Source organism: Osmerus eperlanus, chromosome 23 (genome assembly GCF_963692335.1).
Source record: "Osmerus eperlanus chromosome 23, fOsmEpe2.1, whole genome shotgun sequence".
NCBI lineage: Eukaryota > Metazoa > Chordata > Actinopteri > Osmeriformes > Osmeridae > Osmerus > Osmerus eperlanus.
Window position 1 is genome coordinate 6,311,732 of NC_085040.1, and position 16,615 is coordinate 6,328,346.

General features: G+C 43.7%; 1 protein-coding gene across 36 annotated transcripts in view; it reads right to left on the reverse strand.

Moving 5' to 3' along the window:
- The window catches only part of LOC134009783 (receptor-type tyrosine-protein phosphatase delta-like), a 209,177-nt gene that overhangs the window by 66,982 nt on the left and 125,580 nt on the right, over positions 1–16,615 (reverse strand). For all 36 annotated transcript variants that reach the window (XM_062449460.1, XM_062449458.1, XM_062449453.1 and 33 more), the window contains 2 exons: positions 11,631–11,776; positions 5,186–5,327 (listed from right to left, as the gene is read on the reverse strand). In XM_062449460.1, coding sequence (XP_062305444.1) covers positions 5,186–5,327; positions 11,631–11,776 — 288 coding nt within the window. The remainder of the gene's footprint in view (positions 1–5,185; positions 5,328–11,630; positions 11,777–16,615) is intronic.

Below are 16,615 nucleotides of genomic sequence, written 5' to 3' on the forward strand. Positions count from 1 at the left end.
GTTTTCTGTCAAATGTCCTTGTCAGACTTTGGTTTCCTCTTTTAATATTGAGGTCATTTACAAATAAAATCCTTGTTGCCTGGCGAAATGTCATTAAATTTGCATTTTCAAATCATTAAGCAACTAATTGCACCTCCCTGTCTGAAACCTGAGGTCACTGCATACTGTAGGACACGGAAGTGAAAACACTGTACCGTAGAAACACACAATGCTCATCCTTCTGAATCAATAATTATTCATTCGTAGGGGACAATGTTTACTTTTATTAAAACAAATAGTCAGGCGCAGCGACCAGCATGTTATCTATCATGCTGCGGACACAATCCCAGTTGCTTTGTGGCTTTGGCACATTTTTTTTTAACTCCCTATCAGACCATACAACCTAACATCCATCTTGTTAGCAGGCCAGATAATTCTTAGCTAAACACCACTTTGGCTTATTTTTTGTCTTAAATCACCCCTCTGCACTGTACAAATACTGATTCACTTCCTCCATTAATTACGCGAGAAACTTTGGGTTGGGTGGGGTGGGGTGGGGGGGGGGTTATTTTCTGCACAGAGATCAATTTCTTTTAGGACAGTCGACTCAATCTTTTTAATTACAATAATAAATAACTTGTCATTATCTGTTCCATTTTCAGTGATGAACGAGACTGAGGATTTAGATTTGAGGGGAGCTTCGAGCCAACATGGGCCTCCTCCCTTGGCCAGCAGATTTATAATAATGCACAGCTCTGCCAAAGTTTTACAGCCGGGGGCTCGTTGCTAATCGAAAAACAGGCAGAAAACAACACCTACAGTGTGCCTGGAGAGAACATTTTAAGATGAGAACATATCAGAACACATTTTAATCTGGTAATATGCCTAAAACAACTAAATCTACCGGCAATATTAAAAACACTGTAAATCCAGACCGTACATACCTAAAATAGGAGCTTGAATATCCTTGGTGAGTTGAATTGGGGATGATGACTGGAAAATAACTCCGTGAAAAAAAAAGCAGCTGCTGCCATAACTAGCAACTGTCGCTCAACTCAGGGGGCTGGTGGGACCCGGGGGTGGAGGGGGGTGGGGGGACTCGGGGGGGGGGGGGAAATATTAATTGTATTGCTTTAGAAAAATGAGATTGCATGCCAAACACCTCTGACAAAAAGAGCAAGATGATGGGAGTTCCAGAGAAGTGCAAACCGAAAGGGGTCATAGAACTTCCTTCAAATGCAAAACGCTGTCTCAGGTACTTTTATAATTCTCTCATGTTCGTCCCGGCAAAAAGAGTTCAACTGGGTGGACAGTCGGACAAAGTCAGCATGTTTTTATCAGCGAATCCTGAGTTACAATTTTCTTCTTTTTCATTTTTTTTCTTCTGTACTGCACAATTGAGTTCCTTGTGTACTGGGCTGAATCATGGCATGCTTGAAACCTGCTAGGTATAAACTAAAGAGAATCGGTAGTACGGTGCCTCTTGGCCCCTCCTTATGTTCCCCGCCGCATTGACTTTTGCAAGCTAGCGATCCCAGGCAGCAATTTTACAATAGCCACCTGCTTCACCCCCACTGTGCTCCTTGCTCTGGCGGGCTAAAACAGCTGATGTAGCAATTTGTTTCCCGAGGAACACGAGCACTCAGTCAATGTTTAGTTTTCCTGTCATTTGCTTCCTGTTTGAAGTCAGGCCTCAAACTAAGACAGGTTTATGAAGAGTTGAGAAAAATAACTGTGTTTTTATGAGAGTACATATTAAGTTCCTTGACATTTCTACTTCACAAAAACAGTGTTTGATCATACTTTGGCAAAAATATGATCATTTCAAACCAACCAGTTTGACCAAGAGAGAATTTAGTACTACTCATGTTTTGATGTCCTATTATTGGAGAGAGAGTTTCAAGGTTTCGCACTTTACTATCAAGTTGACCACATCTGCTTAACACTCTAGAGGACATTAAGTTGCTGCACAAAGATGGAAACTCTGTAATTGTTCTGTCCACCATTAAATGACAAACCGATGGCGGTACTGTATTCCTAATCTGTAATTGCTAATGTACTGTCTTGGTTGATTCACTACGTAAACTTTCAGTGCTACATCATGCTCCAGGGAACATTCACTTCGATTTCACACATTCTCAGAGATTCAGAGATACTGTGTTGTGCAAATTCAATCAGAAATCCATGGTTTCAGTGTCACAAAGATGATTCAGCCCTGGTGCTTTTCTTCCCTGCTACCTAATTTCCTTTCATTTTCCAATTTAAGACACCAAATCAGACAACCTCAATTCAAACGCATATCAAACAGAACTTAAGTCATTGCAAACTTAATCAAAAGTGAGGAAGAGAATAGGCACAATATGCAAACTAAGGGCCTCATTCACGGGCCGAGCAGATTTGGCTAGGAACATCATTACGCTCCGGGGTTCGCCTTTCATGCAAATGACTTCTCTAAGCCTGGAAGTTCATTACTAATGGCGTTTCCCATCAGGCCGGGCCAATCCAAATGCTAATACGGCCCATACTCTGGATCCTTCACCTCCAGCCCCTTCTTCCTCATGGCTTGGCAATTACAACAATGTACTTTTTCTCCGTGGAATTAGCCATTACCCCCCGTGGAGAGCTCATGAGCAAAGATGCTCTGCTATCTCCTCTACCACAGGCCATTGGAGCCTGAATGAAATAAATGTGAATGTCACTTCGTATGCATTACATATTACATTAGCGGTCTCGTTATGCAACCGTGACATCTCAACATGGACGTGCAAAAACACCTGGCTGGATAACAGGCAACCGGTGAAACTGGTCGGACTTTTGAAAAGGTTGCGTCGATTTGACCTCGGCCTGTCGTGACAAACGCCTTGTCAAATGAAGTCTCCCTCCCACGGCTGTGTTGCTGTTGAGCTTGAACTACATACAAAGGACGACCCTCTGTATTTTTGGTGTACCACACGTGCTGGAGCAAAACAAGAGCTGCACTCAAGCATCTCTATTCTATATAATGCATTGTTTGTGTGACCTTGTGAAAGTGCTCTACCCTGACCTCCAAATACAGCACCTCACCCCCCTAGCGGGGGGCTCTCAGTGGGGGCCTGAGCACTAGACATGAGTCAGCCAAAAGAAAAGTTAAAAACAGAAATGGCCCTTGTGAAATTATATGACTGCCTTGTTTTGCACTGATTTCACCGGTTTGAACAAAACCAACAACATGTCAGATAATATACGTCATAGCTTGTGCCCTTTTAGAAACATAAAACTAAAACCACTCTCTTAATCCTGTTGATGATTGTGGGTGTTTTGCAATATAACAATTTGAGAGAGAGAGAGAGAGAGAGAGAGAGAGAGAGAGAGAGAGAGAGAGAGAGAGAGAGAGAGAGAGAGAGAGAGAGAGAGAGAGAGAGAGAGAGAGAGAGAGAGAGAGAGAGAGAAAGAGGGAGCTTTTGTCCCAGCTTGACCAGAGAGTCCCAGTTGATTCTTGTAGTACCTGTGTGTGTGTATATTTAATGTAACTTTAAGTGTGTTCAAGGGAGAGACAGAGAAAGAGAGAGATATAAAGAGAGAGAGAGAGAGAGAGAGAGAGAGAGAGAGAGAGAGAGAGAGAGAGAGAGAGAGAGAGAGAGAGAGAGAGAGAGAGAGAGAGAAAGAGATATAAAGAGAGAGAGATATATAAAGAGAGAGAGAGAGAGAGAGAGAGAGAGAGAGAGAGAGAGAGAGAGAGAGAGAGAGGGAGCTTTTGTCCCAGCTTGACCAGAGAGCAGCCTACTCTATCTCAAAACAGAGTTTTTTCTTTCTTTCTTTCTTTCTTTCAGTGGCAGATACATTGATGGGCAAGGGGAGGATGTGGAATAAGGAATGGTGAAATGGATTGGTAATAAACATGCTAATGCTGCTCTGTAGAGCTGAGAGGAACAGATTCCTTGGAGCTGATGCCCCTTTGCCTCATGTGTGTGTGTGTGTGTGTGCCATGTTGTCTGTCTCTCTCTTTCTCTATCTCTCTTTCACACACACACACACACACACACACACACACACAGACACTCTCCGCGGCATAGTGTAAACAGCAAAGGAGAGCTGGATGAGAATCCACCACCTTTCCCTTTCAATCGGCCCCCGGAGACGGCACCACGGCTCTTTGTTGGCTCGTTGGGGAGATAAGGGGGGGGGGGGGGGGGGGTGAGGATGACACGCTGCTTCAGAGTCGCAGAGCCAGCGCTTTTCTATAGGTGGAAGCTCCCAATTCAATAGGAACTCATTTACTGTGTGGTGTAATTGATGGGCATAATGGAGCAAACCTCATTCAGGCAACCCGAGGCATCTTACAGCCATTTTTAAGTCATGGTTTAGAAAGATGCTAACAGTCTTTTGAGCCCAGGACCCAAGTAGCATTTGCGTGTGAACAAATCGTTGTGTGTAATCAAGTTAAATAATGTGGAGTGCCTGATATTGAACCTAATCTTTGACACCACTTTCTGGTCTGAATACTCAAAAATGTGTTGACAAGTCATATTATCTAGCTTTCTTCTACCATTCAATGCTATGAGTCAAGTCCCAGTGCAAATGGGGAGCACCGAAATCCCGAGTAACAGGACAGATGCAAATACGTGGATGTTATCATAAATAAAGCTACGGTTGAACCAACCGAAGAGCCTGATGTTGCATGTGGTTACACTAGAGTTTGTATTAAAATCTATAATACACAGCAAAACAATGAATTCTGCTTGATATAAAGATTATGTAGAATATGTAAAAGATTATGATTTGGATATTGTTTAATTTTCCATTAAACTCCCAGGGGGCTAAGAATTTTCTATTTTGTATTATTGAATCTGTCTTTTAATTACTGTTTCAGGAAACATAATACAAATGTGTTATTTGATTCAGAATTATAACTTTTTCTTCTAAGTTGCTAATGGGCTATGTGTTAGCAAGTCTGTCAAAACAACCGTAAGATGCAGATAGTTATTCCAACACATCAATGCCTCTAAACATAGAAACTTTGAAAGGCCTCAAAATGACAACAAAAGTGATATATTCTCATCAAGATTTGACCATTCTGTACCAGAATGAGAGAAAAAAAAAGAAAAAGATACAAGACGAACACAGAACAAATCAAAGCTTGCTTACCTGGTTGGTGGTAGGAAGTAAAAGTTAAACAGAGTTAGGAGCATTTTGTTCGTTTTTGCTTGAAGGGGTTACTAGCACCTACCACGTAAAACAGACAGTTTGGTGGTGGCGCTCGTCTCTCCAACACTGTTGGAGGCGACACATTCGTATATGGCTTCATCTCGGGGCGTACGCAAGGGCTGAATTCTTAGCACCGAACCAGAGCCGTCGTCAAACTCTATCACCTGCAGGTGCGAGAAACAAGATATGTTAAAGGAGTTTTTTTTGTTCACAATTATTGACGGACCTTGCGCAGAACTGACACCATTCACTCCAGAAGACGACATGGATGGTGACTCAGACAATGTGCTTCCCATGAACGAATATCTAAATCTAGCATGTCCTAGCTTGGCGCCTGGTCAGGCTGCTGTCATGAGCAGATATGGGAGTTCAATTACATTTTGCTGTGTAGGGACAGGATTTGAGAAGTTTGTGAGTAAATTGTGCAGTGTTCATATCCTGGGTTTTTACCATGATATGTTTAGGGCTTTGGATCAGTTTATATTCTATGCTTCTTTGTGCCCATTCAATTTGTAGTACCTGTATTGTACGAGTATACATGAGGTAGATTGTTAAAATTCAGGGGATGAATATATTTCAATATAGTGTACAGTGGCTCCCCATTTTGTAAATCTATCTTTATTACTTAACTATTGGGAAGATAACTAAAGTGGCCAACTAACTTTAAGAATGGGAAATCTTAACATTATCTTGGCCAGAAATGACAGTCAGTCATTATCTGTAATCCGTTACATTGAGTACAAAATTTGGAATTGCCCCACTCTTAAAGTTAACACACTAACCCCCAAAATGCATCACAGGAAATATATTAATGGGACAGAACAAGCACAAACAATTAAATGTGGCTTGATAAACAGTAACGGACAATTGTTGTACCATGAAGTGACAACAGTGGCTCAAAGGACAGGACTGAGAGTTTTGGACTGTAGCGGGGTGTGCTCGTTTAAGATTAGCAATACTTAATTTATAATAAAGTATGTAGTTCTTGGGGCACCACCTCTTATTGTTAAAGGGATAGAGGAAACCTTATTGAATAATATTTAAATAATAGCCTTCGTAATAATCAGTCTAATCTTAAGGAATGAATTCGTTCTAAGAGTAGAGCCAATCGTAACATCAGTGAACACGCACGTCAAAATATCTTTACAATGAATTTATTCAAGTAAGGTAAACAGATCTTATGAAAAGTTGGATTATGGGTTTGATATGAGAGATTGGTTTCAATGAACAGAATGAAATGGTCTAACTTAAAGAAAGGCAGAAATTGTACAGTCAGTGATTACATCCTTACAAATCATAAACAGAGCTCACGCCAATGCCATGTCGAGGAGGAAAGAGCGTTAGCCATAGTTACGTTTGATCAGGGGTTGATCAATGATGTTGAGGGCGGTTTGCGCCAAAGGTCCATTTGAAGAATCTGAAGTCACAGCGCGGCTGCGCTGGGTCATGTGACTGAGTCTGCGGGATCTCAGTGAAGTCGCATTTGGAATTGCGTTTTTGGTCCTTCTGTTGAAACGTCCAGATAGTGTCGCGATCACTATAAAGTTGAATCTCAGGAGAAGCTTGGCGACGTCCTTGGAACGCCAATCCTGATGGCGTTCATGCCATGGTCGGTTTCGCTGGAGTCAGAGATTGATGGTCATCTTAGGGCTTTATACAGTTCGAGGGAGGACCCGTCTGGGGTCAGATGTGGATTGGGGGAAGCTGGGTTCTCAACTCCCCCCTCCTTCCTTCACACCTACCAAAGGTGTGATCTGATCTTTGGCTGGTTCATTCGATGGTTCAAATATTGTTCTGGACATCTTGGTACAGTTACAAAATATAGTTGAATGATTGTTTTATTATGATAGCTTCGTGTAGATACCAAGAATGACGTGGTTATCTTTCAGGAAGAAGGAGTTGTTACTAGAATCAAGATTTCAGTGAACACAACATTAAAACAAAGTAACAAACATAACACAAATATCCCTCTCATAATTCTCCACCTTGTACTCTTGTGGTAAAGGTGAAGTCTCAAGACTTTCCTCAAAAGTTCTGATCAAGGTATGTTCTTTGTTCAAATCGCCGCCGAAACGGATAGCAAATGGTCGCTGGAGACGTGTTGTCTAAATCAGGCCCTTTGAAGCTTGCAAGCTAGCAGGAGGGCTGATTAGGTAGATTGGGGAGGTCCCCCCCCCCATTCTATGGTTCCTTTGCATCGGCGTTTGGTGGGTAATCAGCATACTGAGGGTGTCACAAGGGCTGATTAGGTTTGTCTGATGTGATTGAATCACTCTTCAGGTGTGGCAAGATGTTGGCTCCGTGTGGTCTTGTGGACCTCACTACATCCCCCCGGATGTCAACTTTCATAGACCGTCGTCGATGAAACTGTTGACATGAAGACAAGAGAAGAAAGACCACAGCAGCGTAACAGCATGTCACCCCCCCTCCCCAGACATTGGCATGGCTATGAGTGATTAAGCTATGACATGACATAGGAAAAAGGTTGAGAGGAAATTATTGAAACAAAAAGAGGCACTTGAAGTGGCTTACAATGGCCGTAGCAATTGAAGCTTTGTGACTAGGGGTCTAGATGAGGGAAAGTTGTCGGCTTTCCAATCTTTTTAAATCAAACTAGTTTCAATAAACTCATTTAGGTTATGGTTACAATTGACTGCCAAAGACGTATACAAATAACAAATAAAGGTACAAGGTAATTATAGTACATACTTTACACAATTATAGTTACTAAGTAGCTTCTTGAAGTCAACGTAACTAAACCACATTGATGAACTGCATCTAATAATGTAACTTTAGTTTGGCAACCACTGTTATTTTAAAACACAGTTAGCTGTGGGAATAGTCAATGCTCTTTTCGACAAGCTATCGTGGCGGCATAATAGGTTACGTGTAGAAACTGCATTGTTTAGTTGCTTCTAAACAAAAGTCCTTCAGGACTAAGCACTACTGTCTGTTTCCCTGAACTAGACATGTGCACCAACGTATTAGTTGGTTGGTTAATTCACTTAACCAAATAGCTACACTATTAAAAATAGAGGCTATAATAAAGGCTCTTATGCTACTTTCCGTGAAGAGCTGGCCGAGGCAGATTACAACGTAAATGTCGGGGCAGCGGTGTTTCTGAGCACGCGCGTACCTCCGGTCAAACCTAGCCGCTTCCTTTGAGCTAGCTGGTCCCACACACACACTCGTGGTGGCGGTAGGTTACGTGTACAGAACTGCGTTGTTTAGTTGCTTCTAAACAAAAGTCCTTCAGGACTAAGCACTACTGTCTGTTTCCCTGAACTAGACATGTGCACCAACGTATTAGTTGGTTGGTTAATTCACTTAACCAAATAGCTACACTATTTAAAATAGAGGCTATAATAAAGGCTCTTATGCTACTTTCCGTGAAGAGCTGGCCGAGGCAGATTACAACGTAAATGTCGGGGCAGCGGTGTTTCTGAGCACGCGCGTACCTCCGGTCAAACCTAGCCGCTTCCTTTGAGCTAGCTGGTCCCACACACACACTAGCAGCTATTTCACGAAAAACAATTGAATACGCACACAGCCACTGTAGCCCAGGCACAGTAGTATTAAATACATGGTGCTACATACAGTTAGAGCTCGCTCTATTTTAACAGTTCGTTTCACAAAAGTTACGATTGCTCATTTCAATCTATCTTAGCCTCACACGGGGCGCCATTATGTAGCGGGGTGTGCTCGTTTAAGATTAGCAATACTTAATTTATAATAAAGTATGTAGTTCTTGGGGCACCACCTCTTATTGTTAAAGGGATAGAGGAAACCTTATTGAATAATATTTAAATAATAGCCTTCGTAATAATCAGTCTAATCTTAAGGAATGAATTCGTTCTAAGAGTAGAGCCAATCGTAACATCAGTGAACACGCACGTCAAAATATCTTTACAATGAATTTATTCAAGTAAGGTAAACAGATCTTATGAAAAGTTGGATTATGGGTTTGATATGAGAGATTGGTTTCAATGAACAGAATGAAATGGTCTAACTTAAAGAAAGGCAGAAATTGTACAGTCAGTGATTACATCCTTACAAATCATAAACAGAGCTCACGCCAATGCCATGTCGAGGAGGAAAGAGCGTTAGCCATAGTTACGTTTGATCAGGGGTTGATCAATGATGTTGAGGGCGGTTTGCGCCAAAGGTCCATTTGAAGAATCTGAAGTCACAGCGCGGCTGCGCTGGGTCATGTGACTGAGTCTGCGGGATCTCAGTGAAGTCGCATTTGGAATTGCGTTTTTGGTCCTTCTGTTGAAACGTCCAGATAGTGTCGCGATCACTATAAAGTTGAATCTCAGGAGAAGCTTGGCGACGTCCTTGGAACGCCAATCCTGATGGCGTTCATGCCATGGTCGGTTTCGCTGGAGTCAGAGATTGATGGTCATCTTAGGGCTTTATACAGTTCGAGGGAGGACCCGTCTGGGGTCAGATGTGGATTGGGGGAAGCTGGGTTCTCAACTCCCCCCTCCTTCCTTCACACCTACCAAAGGTGTGATCTGATCTTTGGCTGGTTCATTCGATGGTTCAAATATTGTTCTGGACATCTTGGTACAGTTACAAAATATAGTTGAATGATTGTTTTATTATGATAGCTTCGTGTAGATACCAAGAATGACGTGGTTATCTTTCAGGAAGAAGGAGTTGTTACTAGAATCAAGATTTCAGTGAACACAACATTAAAACAAAGTAACAAACATAACACAAATATCCCTCTCATAATTCTCCACCTTGTACTCTTGTGGTAAAGGTGAAGTCTCAAGACTTTCCTCAAAAGTTCTGATCAAGGTATGTTCTTTGTTCAAATCGCCGCCGAAACGGATAGCAAATGGTCGCTGGAGACGTGTTGTCTAAATCAGGCCCTTTGAAGCTTGCAAGCTAGCAGGAGGGCTGATTAGGTAGATTGGGGAGGTCCCCCCCCCCCATTCTATGGTTCCTTTGCATCGGCGTTTGGTGGGTAATCAGCATACTGAGGGTGTCACAAGGGCTGATTAGGTTTGTCTGATGTGATTGAATCACTCTTCAGGTGTGGCAAGATGTTGGCTCCGTGTGGTCTTGTGGACCTCACTACAGGACGGACGACATCAAATGTTCACAAACAGGTGTTTTGTAGCTTGTTCAGCTAACTTGGCATGCTACATCTTATACTCACTTTTTCTAGAAAGCCCTGTATTGTAACTCAATTTTTAAGTTTAGGTTTATACATAGACGGACCCATAATGATCTTGGATTCAGACACCCACGCACCCACCCACGCACACACACACACACTCTCATATACAGGTCTACAAACTTGAGTGCTGTTCCGTTCAGAGCATTTCTGTTCAAGTGTTAGTCCAACTCAGCAGTACACCTCAACATTTCAGTGGCCAAGCTACAAGCGTACAAATCTGGCATTCATGGGAACATGTGATGGAAATTAAACGCTCCCTCTTCTCATTTCGACACAAAACAAAGCAAGGCAAAGAGAGAAGACCTCTGTGTTTTCGTTGTTAGGTTATGAGGCGCGAGGCGGCGACATGTGCATGGGGGGTGGGCGTTGAGATGTCGGCGGGAATGGGGGTGTGGGCAGCCAGCGGCGAGCCTCAAAAGGCAGCATGGGAGTCAAAGCCGGTGTGTTAGCATTCACCACGTCGAGCGGCGCAAATGCAGTGAACTCTGATAAGATTCGATTTCTGTCGGCATGAGAGGCAAGGAAGAGGCGAGACAGGGTCTCCGAGCCCTGATAAGCAGGGGGTGCCGAGCAGTAGCAAGCGAATATGGCGTTTGGAATTAAATCAAATAAAACTTGAAGAAGAAGAAGAAAAAAAAAGTGACGCTATGATACTCCAAAGAAATGACACAGAAATTAATAGAAATCTTATCAGTGTTCAGTCTGTGATGTGTTATTTGTCATGAGGATCGTGCTCGAGCAGAGGTTAAAGCGGGCGCAAAATCAAAGCCTCGGCCAAGCAAAGTGGGGAGGACAAGCATTCAGACGGAGATGCCACAAAGCAAACAAGCCCCTGAGCGCCAGAGCTCCTCAACTCCTGCGTCCTGCATAAGGCAAACAAACACAGCTTGATGCTAATGTAGGTATCTGGGTCACAACGTGGTCTTTTCCCCCCATCCCCTAGCTTCCATTTTGGTTTCCACCTCTCTCGCTGTCCAATCGCTCTGCCTTTCCTTTCTTTTAATTGCAAATCTGTCCCCAGAGTGTCGCGTACTCCCTCATTAAAACCCATGCATGTTAAAAGCATGGCAAGCATAGTTATTAGAGCCTGCTAATGCGTGGTGGCAAGTTAGGGCCAAGCAGGGGCTGGATGGCAGGATGGAATATGGAGAGGGAGGGAGTGGAGGGAAGGGGGAGGGGGGGGGAGGGCCAATGGAAGATGGGGGCTGACCAAAAGCACGGGTGAAGCATTCTGGTTTTTGTCGAGCATTTTACATCAGAACAATAGACCTAATACCTCAAATCTCTGGTTGCTGACTTTCTTCCCCTTCTTGTTCCAAACGATCTTAGGGCGCGGATCTCCGGTGGCTTGGCAGATGAAGGACGCCACCCCTCCTTGCACACCCGTTTGGTCATTAGGGGTTCTTAAAAACTTTGGTGGTGCTGGAGAAAGAGAGAGAGAGAGAGAGAGAGAGAGAGAGAGAGAGAGAGAGAGAGAGAGAGAGAGAGAGAGAGAGAGAGAGAGAGAGAGAGAGAGAGAGAGAGAGAGAGAGAGAGAGAGAGAGAGGGAGGAAGAAAGAGAAACAAACTGGTTAGAGTCGTGCCGGAGGGATGAAGAATTTCGGGATTTATGTCCCTTATCGAGTTCCACACAGCAGAAAGTTGCAGATTTCAGCACTTGCATGTTATCAGTAAGACGATTGTCTTTGGGGGTCAAGCCACACTGTTGCCAGATGTGAGGGGAAACATACAATCCGATGTTTCCATCACGAAAGGTGATACGGATAATCCTTCTAGTAGATAATGTCTCGTGTTGTGCTGAAGGCTCAATTTAGAGTGGAAAAGCACATAGAAGTGATCACAGGAAAGATTTGTATGATTGTTAACCTTTATTTTCTTGTCATTCATCAAAGAACAACAGAAGCAACTAAGAAATGCCCCCAAAAAGTTCCAACCACACATTTTCTAAGTTCAGGGCTATCTGCTTTTTAACCAATGCTGGTTGGAATTCCACCACTCTTAAAAGCAAATTTTCAAAAATATTCAAATGACAGCTCATTAAATATAGTTTGGGTTTTGTTTGGACCTATTATTTTACAGTAGATTCAAAATCTAGTTCAAAGTGTCTTTGATTTCACTCTTCATATGCATCTTCACAAAGAGTTCTCTCTAATTAGTGTTAAAACAACCTAGCAATTTGCCACATATGCTACATCATTGATTGGATAAAGGTGAAATATGCTCAGTCTAAGTTTCGAGCACTCACAAGTCTGGCACAGAAACCTTTCATCACTTCCTGTGGATGAAAACGAGTCACATTCTGAGAAAACCGATCGAGCCGGTTCATATTCATTTCATCCAGTGCTCGGGGCCATTCATCAAAGCAAGCTGTTTCGTATCAGCTTGTCGGAATGTGTGCAGGTATATATGATACCGCTGTATATGATACCGCTGGGCGTACATCTTGTGGACCCTCACCCCTCCATTTGGTCTAATGAGAAGGGCCGCCATTTCCCAAACCATTACACAGGAACAGAAGGCAGGTAATGATTGATGCTTAGCATTGCTCTGTGCAGCTGGCATGCTAACGCTAACCGCAGTCAGAGTCATACTGGCTTCTGCAGAGAAATGTGTCTGCTCTCTGGTTTTAGGCTCAGTACAGTGTCTCAATTTACCTCATTTGGGAAAAAAAGCCTTCCTGCCTGGCCTCTCAGGGCTGACTAGTGGTGTGTGGAGAGCATCTCGACAGAGCACATTGTTAATCCCTCGAAAACCACCCACTTGGCATGGAGGTTGTGTCCTGCGCAAATGAGACACGCACTTGATAGGGGCCCGGGCAAGTCTGTTAGGCCATGCATAGGTTTCTCCGAGGCCTAATTGGCACCTCGATTCAACGCAACAAGTCAAGTGTAAAGGCAATGAGGAAAGAAATGTAAAAAATGCAGGGGAAAGAGGGGCAGAAAAAGAGAGAGAGAGAATAGGAAAACAGCATTTTCTTTGTCTGCTGTCCGTACATGTGTCCACCCACTGCATTATGGCTGTAATGTTTGCAGGGTATTTTTTGTCCGTTGTACAGTTTGCTCAAATAAAAGCGTGCAGGGTCTACAGTATGCAAATAACGGCCATTGATATGCTTAGCTATATCTCAAAGTGACGGTTAAACCATTTGGAGACAAATGTCAGTTCGTCAGACTAAATATTACTCAATGCCGTAATGTAATAACATGCATCATGAATACTCATTACGTGGTAGAAAGGAAAGTCCTCTGTATCACTGAATTATCACTGAAACACTTCAACCATTGTATGATCAATTGCTGGTGATTCCACGAGTTGGAAGATTACCTCATGATCTGTTCAAATAATGACATTGTATTTCGACGTGTCAGATCAAAACGATCAACAGATCAAAACAAGTATGAGTGGGTAATCGCTCTTGGAAGCAGACAGGGAGGGAAGAGAATAAAGATAGCATCCTAAGCGCTAGAACTGTCTACATTCGAATCTAAATTTGATTCCAATGTGAATCCAATATCTCCAAAACAAAGAAGTTTTGGGTAGGTGTTTGCAGACGGCATAGCTGGGCAGGTTGAGACCTCCCGTTCTCTCTGCTCTGCCTCTCAGTCTAACTAGCCGGCTCAGCGTGAGGTGTTGCTCCATCTGTCTCTGCATGGACCAACTGCTTGCCTTTTATCAATCACTTTAGTGGGCCATTAGAGGCCACACAGCTGCAGTAATAGCAGGGACGGCTGAATCACCAAATCTGCTCTGTGTGTGCGGATGTGTGTGTGTGTGTGCGCATGTGCGTGGGCGTGCACATTTGAGTGTGAGCGTGTTGCAGTGTGTGTTGTGTATTTCAGTCTGTGTGTGTGGGAGGGGGGTGGCTTATGTGTGTGTTTGTCTGTCATTCTGTCCTGCTTCCTCCCCCCACTCCCCCCCTACTGTAATATCCAGCAGAATACAGAAGGTGGACAAATTAACCAGCAGGTTCTCAGGTTGAGGTGACATAAGTCGCACTGTCGGCAATCAAAAGGGGCAGGCAGCTAAACAGGCTGGCAGCTGGGCCTCCACTGGGCAGAAAAGACAGAGAAATCACCAGATCTCCACGTCCCTCTCTCTCACACACGCACACACACACACACTGACAGATCCGACAGGTGTGCGGCCAAGTCTGCAGAACGCAATTTGTCAGCGCGAAAGAAAAGAAAAAAGAGAGAGAGAAAATAATCCTATATCTGCATTTGCACGTCATCTGCACTCGGCTGAGAGGGAGGGGGTGGGGCGGCTGGCGGCGTCCAGGACGCTGAGCGGGGGCTGATGGGTAATTGATATGCTGTTGGGGCCCATGTTCTGCCGGGCCATCCATTAGCCCTCGGCTCGTCTCCCGCGTGGGCTGTGATAGACTGCGCGGTGGCGTGCATGCTGCTTTGCCGGGGAAGGTGAGATGAAGGGAGAAGTCGGCGCACAATGGGGAGTGATTGAGGCGTGACGTGGAGGAAAATTGTGTTTTCACAGTCCTGGGCTTTTTTCCTGTGATCACACCCACGTCTTCAGAAGGGTTGGGACACATCGCATGTAGCAGACCCCGCATACACCCAATTAAAAGTTTTCCAAATTGCTTGTAGCCTGAGTTCAACAAACCCTAAGTATTTAATTGACCAATCTGTAAAACTAAACATACAAACAGGTCATTTGTTACAGATAATAGATAGATTTGTTCTCAGATAATTATAGATATTCCATAGGAAAGAGATACATTTCAAAGAAGGGAGAGGGGGAGAGAGAGAGAGATAGAGAGAGAGAGAGAGCGAGAGAGAGAGCGAGACCAGGCAGTTCAGTTGTGTGGCTACAGCTGCTGTTTTCTGTCTAAAGTTAGATTTGAGTGCCGAGATCCTCAACAGGACAGGAGAACCATCCACCGGAGGCCATACTCACGACCTGCCAACAGTATCCTGCTCTTATGGTTTTTCAGGAGACTAATGGCTCATAAATAAAGATATCCACATGGAGTGCTTCACCCTGCATGACACAAACTGGGGAATTCATAGCCACTGTAATCCTATTTTTCCTTTTAAAAAGTGGGTAGGTAAATAATATTGCAGATCAAAGATAAAAATGCCAAATCTCCCAAAAGACTATATTGTTTGCATTGGTGTATGTACGCAGGACACAAATTCATAAGCTATATACATTACATCAAATATTGCTGTTTTGATCAAAAGTCTGACAAAATAGCAGCTTCAAAGCTTCCCACCAAGCAACCCAACAAGTACATGGAAATTGCTTTTGGAGTCAACATATACAAGGGGCTTTGCTGTACAAACTAATTAAATAATCCAACTCCTTCGCTATCTTTTTTTTTCCTTCTTCTTGCTAGCTTACTACATACAGTAGTAGCCTTATTCTACCTGAATTAATACAGAGGCTAGCAACGGCTAAGCCGCTGCTAAGCTGTCAGCCACAAACAAATGAAAAGTGTAAAGCCAGGAGCAGGCTAAAAAAGGTTGGTGACGTGAGCCTCCGTGCTTTGTGTTCTCTCATGGGGTCATTATATAACCCTGTCTGTTTCACTAAGTTAATGAAAGGGAAGCCACGCTCCAGAGCCTTTCCAGCGCTCTCCCCGCTTTTTTCTTCAATTTAATGTGGGTAGACGCCATATTAATAATTTGGTGACTGAAAGCCTCTGCTCTGTCCTTACTGGAGGGGGCACTTACTAGGGGGCCGAGGTCGATGGTTTCATGGCTGCCAGTGGAGTTTTATGGAGGACCTTGAGGGCGATGGAGGCGTTTTCACAAAGCCGGTGGTCTGGGACATGATCTCTCCGGACCCTGCGGCCTCTTTACCTGGTAGTTCTTCTGAGCAGATCCTTATCCATGACAATCTCTGTGTGATGCGATGGCTTTTCCTGAGTTTCTCTCAAGTGCTTTGTTTCAAGATGCCCCCGCCAGCCATCCTCTGTACAGCGTACGCAAAGTAGAGGTCTGATCCACCAATGAGGTCATGGTGGGATCAACAGTTAAGACCGGGCTCTGATGTGGGGCATTATGGAAGATTAACCTAAAATGCGGCCTTCGCTCTTAGACAGTTGCAGTTTGGGGCTTGTCAGGAAGCTGAGAAAATCACACATTGGTTTTCTCAAAGCTCAGAGGATCTGGCCTAAGACAGAGCAGTCTCTTGCTAGGAATGTTATTGCATGCGTTCCTGAATTCAAACAATATTTTTGTTTATCTACCTGCAACCTGGTGTTAATTAAGATACAGTCCTAGTATTGGAACTAGGGTT